This window comes from Magnolia sinica, chromosome 8 (genome assembly GCF_029962835.1).
Source record: "Magnolia sinica isolate HGM2019 chromosome 8, MsV1, whole genome shotgun sequence".
Lineage (NCBI taxonomy): Eukaryota > Viridiplantae > Streptophyta > Magnoliopsida > Magnoliales > Magnoliaceae > Magnolia > Magnolia sinica.
The window spans coordinates 409064-419415 of NC_080580.1; the positions used below are offsets into that span (position 1 = coordinate 409064).

The following is a 10352-nucleotide window of genomic DNA, read 5'->3' on the forward strand; positions in this document are numbered from 1 at the left end:
AAATGGACGGCTAGAAATAAAGTTGGTCGGTCCTTCCAGGCCATCCAGATGGAAAGCTTGGATCTCGAACAGGCCTCGCTCAACCAGAGAGCCGGCCTAATCCAGTTTTCAGAAGCCTAATAAGTAATTAGTGTGTGGCGCTATAAAAGGAAATTCTCAAAATCCCTCTCTCTTAACAGAGCTCTCTTCTCAAAATCCCTCAACTCCGAAAGGAAATTCTGTCCTTCACACCAGCGATCTTTTCGCGGATTTCAGGTACTCATTGTCTCTTTTTATCTACTGATTTCTCAACTGAAATCCTCTCGAAAATCAGAAATCAGGGCAGAAATCTCTCATTTTCGTGCGTTTTTCCCATTTGGCCGTTCAAAATCCAATTTCCACGTTTTTTGGTTCGATCTGAGGAGTTTTTTTTTTTTTTGCTATTTTCACTGAAATCTTGCTCAGGAAGTGGAAAATCCTGTCGTTTCTAGCTCATTTGCTGGATTTGAGCAGTTTCTGCATTGCAATATCAGCGATTAGGGTTTGGTGTTCGATCTGAGAGCAAAACCTTGTTCTCTGCTGCGAAATCTGCTCCTCCATTGCCGATTTCCATGTAGGCTAGATAAACAAGGGGCATATACACCAATTGCAGCTCCTCACCGAACCGAACCCTAGCTCTTCTCTCCGTCTTCTCCAATATTTCTCTCGTCTTCGTCAAATCTACCGTCTCTCTCTCTCTCTCTCTCTCTCTCTCTCTCTCTCTCTCTCTCTCTCTCTCTCTCTCTCTCTCTCTCTCTCTCTCCGATCATCAGATCCACAAAAGACAGTGAGCTTTTTTCCAGTTTTTTTCCACTTATGGTTTTTTTTTCTCAACTTTTAGTGCTTAATCTATTTTAATATGAATCTCGCTTATGTTTCTCGATTCTGAGAGATTTCGTTGGATTTTGATCTGATTCTTGCTGATAGATCTGTTTTCCTTTCAAATCTCATTGTTTGGAGCTTTGCTTTTTTATTTTTGTTTTAAGCTGATGATGCATATTGCCTTCCTTTTCGATTTTTTTTTCTTAGTTTGATTATTCATTTGAAGAAGTTACTCAAATTTACAATTGGCATTATTTGAGGACAGAGGAAGGGTTTTAACTTTCAATCAGGTGAGCTTCCCCTTCTCATTTCTCCAAAATTTTCCACTTAGGGTTTGGTTTTTGTAATTTTTTCTTGATTTCTAGTGCTTGATCTGTTTTGATCTTGATCCAACTTATGTCTCTTTATTCTTAGAGATTTCATTGGATTTTGTTTCGATTCTTGCTGATTTAAGTTGTAATTTAGGTTTTTGTATTTAGATTTTAGAGATTTATCTTTGATTTATGTAATATCATGTATTTCAAATACATTTTGAGATTTCATTGGAATTTATGTTTCTTTTGGTGATTTGAAATATATGAACCTGCAATAAAACACAGATTCTAAGGAACCTTCAATTGCTTCTTATCTACTAATAATACATGTGACTCTGATCTCCTGTTAGAAATTATCTCTGCTCATGCTTCCCTGCTATCAAAAATGTTGCCAATTCACAACTTAATCCATGTGGGAAGACATTTGCTGAATTTTCTCTTCCTACGCTTTGTCCTACAACTTGTTTCAGTGCAACACCATCTCGTTTATACCAAACCAACAACTTGGAACACATGAGCTCTTGTTTGTATTTTAAAGGGTTGTCTTGAATCTTTTGATTGCCATAATCCACGTATGGGCCACGGTCCACTTAGATCGAGACACGAGATTTATATTATCCTAATGAATCATGGTTCTTCGACAAAGCATGCTCATTTCTATGTGGTGCAATATAAAATAATATAAAATAAAATAATATACTTGTTTTAACTTTTTTCATCATTTGTTTTTTTTTTTTTTTCCTTTTGCTAAAAATCTGAAGCTTGTCTTCCCTTTCCATTGATTTCATGTTAGAAATCCTGAAAACAGCGCTTTTGTTTTCCATTGTTTCCCTTTAGCTTTTCTAGAGGATTATGCAATTTGCTGGCTGATGGCAGGTTCTTGGCTCATTTTAGGAGGATACATTTATTTTTCTGGTGAAGGTGGATGGTACCACCTATATTTTTATCGACAGGAATAATAATAAAAATAACACAAAGAAAGGAGAAGTGGAAGAACAACATAAACTACAAGGATACTTGGTATCCCAGTTCGGTGGTACCATATATTTTACGTGCTGGCTAATATATTATGTATTAGTCATCTGATTCTGTACTTGTTGTAATATATTAGCAACAATCTTCAAAATCGTAGATGATCTAACTATGCCTCTGATAGTCAGTGCTGCACTTTCCTGATTACAGACCATGAGTACTGGAATCTCATTGGTTTTTAGGATTTCTATTTCTTAAAAATGGCTAGATGTACAAAATACAAAGAACTGAACTCGTGGACAAGTTAAAAAAGGAAAACTCATTAGGGCTTCTAATAACTCTAAAATGGTTGTGATTTAATTTTCAAAGCAAGGTGATGACTTCATTTGTGAACTAAGAGTGCATCTGGGTGATGCCAAAATTCAACAGAAATGCATATTTCGATGGGTTATGGATGGTTATCCATTCCAATGCACATTCTGGTGGCAGAATTTTAGGAACCACATTATACATTGCCCACATTTCTGTCTATACCGTGACAAGTAAATTCTGCTACATGTCAGTTCTGACCTGCAAAATACATTCTTTCCTCTTGACCTTTTCTGTATATCCAAACTCAACCTAAACTTGTGGGCAAATTGAGACTCATAGGTTTCTATGATTATTTTGGGCTCTCAAATGCTGAAGCACCTTTCTCATATCTTACTTTCTTTTGTCCATCAACAATGGACCAAGAAACAGAGAATTTTATGTCCCCGAATGTCACACGTGAGTCAGAATACCAAAAAGGAGAAACTTCCCACAATATACTTAAAGTAGAGCTGAGTAATTCAATGCCCTGGAAAAGATAAGCTTGTGCTAACTCAAATTAAACTAGTTAGATTATGAAACAAATGGTTGCTCTAACTATTCATTTTTTTCTTTTGGTTTTGTAACAGACAATTGCAACATTTTTTAGTTGTGTTATGTCTGCTATTGGAGGAAACAGTGCAAGTCTTGGTCGGTATATTGTATTAGTATTGCAGTTTCTTTCTTCTGTTCATATTTTGAGTTTTTAAAATGCTCTTGATATGGCTGCAGCACTTCATCACCAATTAGGAGATACTGATGAGCCAAACGATGGCAATGCCTCAGTGAAGAAGAGAACTAATGTGTTACTTCTTGGTGATCACCTTGGAGATCTAGGAATGTCTGATGGCTTGAACTATGAGAACCAAATTGTTGTTGGATTCTTGTAAGTAAATCACTGCCTTTCTGTCTTTTGTAGTTATGTGGGAAAAATGTTTAGGCATTCCCATGTGTGATGCACATGCAATTTACTAGTGTGTGCATACTCACACACACAGTACAATTCCACACACATGGGAAACAAAGCACAATTCTTGATTCTTTTCGACTTCTTATTTTTCAAAAACAGGTGATTCCCTGCTCCTGCTTTTTGCGAAACTGCAACTAAAGTTCTTGTCTTGATGATGGTTTCAAAAATAGGCGATGCCAAGAACAACCACCTAGTGACTTCTCTATTGCTCAGTTCCGGTTTCTGGAGCGACTACTTGTCGTCCATGGGCACTAGTGCTATAAGAGGATTACCCAAATGGTAAGAACTACAAAATCCCTTCTTTCTCTACTTTCACTCAACACAAAATTGTATATTTATATGGGTTGCATGGCTAATTTGTACTCTTGGAAACTACATTGCATTCAGATCTATTATTTTTTTATAAGAATATTTTATTTTGCAATTTAAACTTAATACCTGACTTTTTTGAGTTCTTTGCCGAACTCACCTTGTTCCTACATTCTTCTCATTTTTGTGAGGGTTTTTGTTCTTTATATTACGAGTGATCAAAGGTAAAGTTGAGGATGTTGAATTGCCTGAGAAAGTAGACATTCTGATTTCTGGGGCTATATGATTCAAAAGGGTGTTCTCAAATGACCATGATCTAACTTCTGTAGTGTTAACAAGGTATGATTATGAAACAATTTGATTCAAGTGATTGAATTTGGTAATTTACCTCATGAACTGCGAATCCCACTGTGGATGGAGCATATCACTAAAAATCCACTTACCAAAAGCAATTCTAACCATCCAATTAATTGCTATCAAATGGATGGTTCAAAGTAAAATAGTGAGTGGCTCATATTTGAAGAGAGAAAAAATCATATGGTTAAACTTATTTTCTCACTGCACTTTTTCTTTGAATTTAAATTACAAACATTTATAATAGATGTTTATGATAGATTATTCTCATTTCTAGAGTCAATGATGTACACTTCTGTAATATCAATCCACTGCGACTGATATATTGAGTTTATAATCATCACAGTGGGAGGAGCTTCAAGGTGGGTTTGAGCAGCTGGATTTGTAGCATGTGTTCATATTTGGCAGGTGATTCATCCAGCACTGAATGTTTTAGCTAATCTTGTTTGCCCTCCTCCTTCGATCAGCATTGAATGATTACAGACCATTGTATCTTTTGATGATCTTAGTTAATGCAGCTTACTCAGTCACGAAATAAAGTTTTTGTGCATAGTTTTTCTAACAGTATGTTGCTGTAAATAGGAGGTTGAGGTAGATCATCTCCATCCTCTCAAGCGACCAGCCTCCCTGCCCTCAGCTGTATCTGTACAGCACAACTGACAAGGTCATTCCTACTAATGAAAATGCTGATGATCTTGATATTCACCAGTTGGGTATGTGTGTGGTTCATCACCCCCACTGGAATCTGGAAAAAATCATGGCGTGTAGCTAAAGATGATGCCAAATCCACCTTCTTCGGATACTCCGGTACTTAAATTCTCACTATAGTTACTTCTTTCACATGCCTTCTTTGAATGGAATTGCAGCAGCACTTTGAGATTCTCCTTTATTAATCCTCCTAATTATCAATATTTCTCTGATTTGTAAGGCCTTAATTTCACTGTATACTCCTTTCCTATCCTTGTTGTGGCGATCTTGGGTTTCATTTACTTGCATCTAAATGCCACAGATCGAATGAGCTGGTATGTTTCTCTGTTGCATTATTAACAAAAAATAATAATAATCATGATGACTGTCAAACTGCATTTCATCCTACTTGTGCTAAACGTCTTCTCTACCCTTTGATTTTATAGATGTGGATTGGCTTGTTACCCGAGGTAGATGGTGAAAAAGCATAGCTTGGATCAGAAAAAGAAGGTCATATCAATTGCTTTTGAAGAATGAATATCTTATGATGCATTGTCTTTCATAGGATAAAAGTCTTATGTTACAATGCATAAGTTTATTTCTCCTGCCTCATCTTGGTTTTTATCAATTTCTACAGGCTGAGAGTCTGCAACATAGACCTGATGAGGTCCGCCGCATTAAGCACTGATGGCACCGGTGATGACAGGCGCGACCATGACTTTGTATTATTTGTGGAACCTAATGTTGTGTAACAGTTTGATTGAGTTAAACTTTAAATAGACTGTTGTTAACTGTTTTGTTGGTATTGTGGCTTTCATGATTGATTGTTTCATGAGTGGATTGAATGAATGGATTAGTAGTTTAAATAAATATTTTAAAAAAAAAATTAGCCTCAATTTGTAATTGAGGCTTGAATTTAGCCTCGGTCATTGATAACCCAGGTTGAAATTCCCGTGGCTAAAGGCTTTAGCCTCGGTTGTTGAGAACCGAGGTTAAAAATAGATTTAGCTTCGGTTGGAGGCAATTGAGGCTAAAATTTGGATTTAGTCTCAGTTGAAAACAATGGAGGCTAAAATTTTGATTTAGCCTCATTTCGAGAAAATTGAAGCTAAAAAGGTTTTTAGCCTCACTTGAAGAACCGAGGCTATAAAAGTCATTTTAGCCTCGGTTGCTAAAATTGAGGCTAAAGCCTTTAGCCACAGGGGTTTCAACCTCGGTTTGGATAACTGAGGCAAAACTGAGGCTAAAGGCTTTAGCCTTAGTTTTGATTTAGGCTCAAGTCAGGTCTGAATCTGGTCTAGGTCAAGTACTTGACTGGGTCCACCCCATGGATTAGATCGCACTCATGTACCAATTTTACAAATTCATGGTGTGTAATAGGCTCCCATATGTGCTTGTAGCTTAGCAAACTCCATTCTCCATGATGTACTATGCAACCCAGGCCATATAGACCTTTCATTTATTAGATGAAGGATTGGGAGAAAAAAAAAAATGACTCTGTTTTGCAACTCAAGTGGGCCCCGATAAAAATCAAGGGTGGGCATAACGATTAGGCCAAGGCAACACACTTGCTAGAGCCCACGTAAGGAACAGGCCTCAGTCATATGTGGAGCATATAAAAACCTAAACCAATCAACAGCTGGGACCCACTATAAAAATACCATACCTATACAGTAAGAAGTTCCATTATACCAGACCTATACAGTATGGGAAATTTTTGGAAGATTAGAATAGAAAATTAAACCTGACTAGTGGATTTTACATACACACCACGCTGACCCCTAGTTTGGTCACAGGTCCAGTCTCCAACAAGCAAATAGACTGGGAGTCCGGGGTACTGGTGTGTGTGTATATAAGGAAATAGATAAAATTGTTACCTGGAGCAATGTACCCAATAGATCCCTTCATTCCAAGCGAACTAGTTTGAGCAACTTCAGATAAGAACCTGGCTAGCCCAAAATCACTCACATGAGCAATCATATCATCATCAAGAAGAATGTTGCTCGGTTTTAAATCGCGATGAATGATTGACGTTTCGCAATGATTATGCAGATAATCTAGTGCAGAAGCCACATCTATAGCAATGTTTAGCCTTTGAGTAAACTTCAAGCTCCTTGTCAGCTGATCATGACTATCTTTGTGCAACCACGTCTCTAGACTTCCACTGGGCATGTACTCATAAACTAGAGCTTTAAAATCATTGCCCTTAAAATCAATGCTTGAGCAACAAGTTAAAATCTTAACAAGATTCCGATGCCTAATGTTTCTCAAGGCTTCGCATTCAGCCATGAAGCTCCTTAGAGCTCCTTGCTGTTGAAGGTTGAAGACTTTCATTGCAACCATAGTCCCAAAGTGATGTAGAATCCCTTTATATACAGTAGCAAAACTGCCGGCCCCGATCAAATTGGCAGAAGAGAACCCATCTGTTGCTTTAAAGAGCTCTGCATAAGACACTTTCACTAAAGGATCCTCTGCAGAAGGCAAAGGAGAAGGCTTCTTTCTCGACTTTCTTACTCAATAAAGAGTGGCAAAGAAGCATGATAATGAAATAAGAAATAGGACAGCACCAATTATTGAGAATTTGACTTTTGAAGCAACAGACATCCCTTGTTTCTTGGAAGCTTGGCTAGAGCATGGAGGCAATTGTAATTCTTGAATACCCCCACAGAGCTTACTATTTCCGAGTACTGAAACTTGACTGGCATTTCCGAAGATCCCTTGTTTTGGTAATTCACCCTCGAAATTATTGAAAGACAGATTTAGATACTGCAGAAAAATAAGCTTCTCTAGATATTTTGGAATCTCTCCAGACAAGTTATTGCGTGAAAGATCCAGGGATCGAAGGCCTCTTAGACTACTAAATGATAGAGGAATTGATCCTAGAAAGAAGTTCCCATCCAACTGGAGATACTCTAGGCTGAGACAATTGCCTAGTGAGCTTGGAATTTCGCCTGATAACTTATTATTAGAAATAATGAATCTTCCAAGAGCATTCAAGGAACCAGCTTCCAGTGGCAGACTACCAGTAAAAGAGTTATTTTCAACATGGAATTCGATCAAAGAGGTAAGGTTGAAAAGTTGTTTGGGTAAGGTACCGCTAAGATTATTATTATAGAGGTATATCAACTGCATATATACACAATTTCCAAGGCTTGAAGGGATTCTCCCCATTAGGTTGTTTCCAGATAAGGTGAGTATGTACAATCGGGAGATGTTACTCAAGGAAGAAGGAATTTGCCCTGATAATTCGTTTCTGTTAAAGTAGAGTCTCTCCACCTTGTTAAGCATCCCAACACTGATGGGAATTGTACCTGTCAGAAAGTTATGCCCTACATCCAGTACTGTTAAGCCGATTAGATTCTGAATCCCAGATGGTATGCTTCCGAATATCATGTTATTGTCTAACATTAGTACTCTCAGTTGGGTCGAAAGATTAGCAACTGAGTCAGGCAATGCACCGCTGAACCGGTTAAAGCCCACGTCCAGTACTTGTAAGCTGCTGCAATTGATCAAAGAATTGAGAAAACTCAAGTCATGAGCTTTTCCAATTCCAAGTTCATTGCCCCACAAACGTAACCTAGAGAGATCCTTGAGGCTTCCAAAATTCAGAGGCACAGATCCGCTAAAACTATTTTTAGCAAGGTTAATAACTGCAAGTCCGGAAGCATTGGATAATGAAACTGGTATGGGTCCAGTGAATTGGTTTCCTGCAGCACAGAGGCCTTGGAGATTAGGAAGAGTGAGGCCTATGTTAGGTGGAAGATTTCCATGCAATCTGTTCCATCTCACGTCCAAAACATTAATAGAGGAGAGATTGTATAGCTGAGGCGGAATCGTACCCGACAGTTCATTTACAGCTATAGCGAGCACCTCTAAGCTCACCAACCGACGAAGGTCGTCTGGAATGCTGCCCTCCAGACTGTTATATGAGAGATAAAGCCAAATGAGAGACGAAAGGTTCCCAAGTGAAGGTGGGATGCTTCCTGTAAGACTGTTGACATGAATGACCAGTTTGGTGAGCTTCGATAGAGAGCCAAGTTCAGTTGGAATCCTCCCTGTGAGATGGTTTCCATAGAGAAAAAGGGATTTAAGTTCCGAACAGTGGGAGAGATTTGCTGGAATTTCTCCGGTGAATGTGTTATTAGTCAGCATGAGATACTGCAAGCGGAACAAACGGCCCATCTCTTCAGGAATCCGCCCGTTGAAGCTGTTATTCGCGAGTTCGATTCTCCTGAGGAAGGTAAGGTTCCGTATGAAGGGAGATATGGGTCCCACCAATTTCTGGCCTGTGAGGTTCAAGGCGGTGACCCTTTGAGGATGGAGGCGACCACCGCATGTGACTCCTTGCCAGTGACAGAAGTGGAGAGTATGATTCCATGAGCTCAAGGAATTGAGAGGATCTTCAGTTATCAGATGTTTGAAATTCAGTAAAGAAAGCCGATCAGTTTCGTTGGAGAAGTTAGCAGAAGATCCGAACAAACAGGAAGAGAGAAAGAGAAATGACCAAAATGCCCATAAGTTCATAGGCGGGAGATCCATTATCGAGTATGTGAATGCAGGAAAGCCAAAGTGAGGATACAAAATATGATCGTAAAGCCAAAGCTCCTTATCGTCTCAGTTTTGTTTTATTTATTTATTTATTTAATTAATGAAAAAACAGGTCCCAAGCGACTCCAAACGCGTGGATTTCTGTGGGCCCTGTGCGAACAAAAGCTCTCTGTCCTACAGTAGAAGCAGATTGCATACTGTTACTGCCCCGCGACTAGACGGACTCCGTCGGGGTAGGGGCTCTTGAAGGGTCACGTGATATATGAATTTAATCCACACTGTCTATCCATTTTATCGTACCATTTTATGCTATGGGACCAAAAATAAGGCAGATAGAAGGCTCAAGTGGACCATATCACAGGAAGTAGTGGTTCTTTCCATATGCATTAATACATGATGCCATGTGTTTGTGTCATCGATGTCATGATCAGTCTAAAACATCAATGTTACCTTCAAGAGTTAACACTCTCTTGATGGCTGGACTTGTGCTACTGGAGCACTATGTGGGACCAACATGCACCAGATCCATCCTTTCTATAGGGCCTGTTTGATTTCAAGGGAATTGGGAAATACCCTTGCAAAAGTTCATTATTACCTTTTCCCCTGTTTGGATTTTCAAATGCAACTCTGCCTCGAAAATTGGTCCGAAAAAGTTGACTTGCATTTGTGGACCCCACTGTGATGTGTATGACATATCTACATCGCCCATCTATTTTATCAGAAAATTTTAGGGCCTAAGTCTAAAATTGATAAGGGATAAACACAAATACCAGCTTCAGCCAAAACATCTAAGGGCCACAAAATTTTTATACGGCAAACATTAAATTTCCACTGTTTCTTGTGGTGTGGTCCACTGGAGCTTTGGATCTACCTCATTTTTGAATTCATGGCCTAAATGAGGCTGACATATAGGATGAACGGTGTTGATACATCATGTACATCACAGTGGGCTCTATATTCCTTTCACAGCCATTCTTGATTTTAACGCCAAAAGGCTACGCCGTCGACAT

The 10352-nt window shown here is 38.7% G+C and overlaps 1 protein-coding gene and 1 long non-coding RNA gene across 3 annotated transcripts; one reads left to right on the forward strand and one right to left on the reverse strand.

Annotated features, from left to right (window-relative positions):
* Positions 1-263: 263 nt before the first annotated feature.
* Positions 264-4317, forward strand: LOC131252525 (uncharacterized). 2 transcript variants are annotated; one of them, XR_009174512.1, is made up of 4 exons: positions 264-805; positions 1048-1130; positions 3615-3723; positions 3978-4317. It is a non-coding gene; the product is annotated as an uncharacterized LOC131252525 (long non-coding RNA). The 2 variants fall into 2 exon arrangements; XR_009174511.1 differs by having other exon boundaries at positions 264-1130.
* A 1968-nt stretch (positions 4318-6285) lies between these two features.
* Positions 6286-9333, reverse strand: LOC131253730 (putative receptor-like protein kinase At3g47110). Its single transcript, XM_058254866.1, has 2 exons — positions 7397-9333; positions 6286-7303 (listed from the first exon to the last, which is right to left on the reverse strand). Exons 1-2 carry the CDS (start codon positions 9331-9333, stop codon positions 6553-6555), a joined length of 2688 nt encoding a protein of 895 aa, XP_058110849.1. The 3' UTR covers positions 6286-6552.
* Between the last annotated feature and the right edge of the window lie 1019 nt (positions 9334-10352).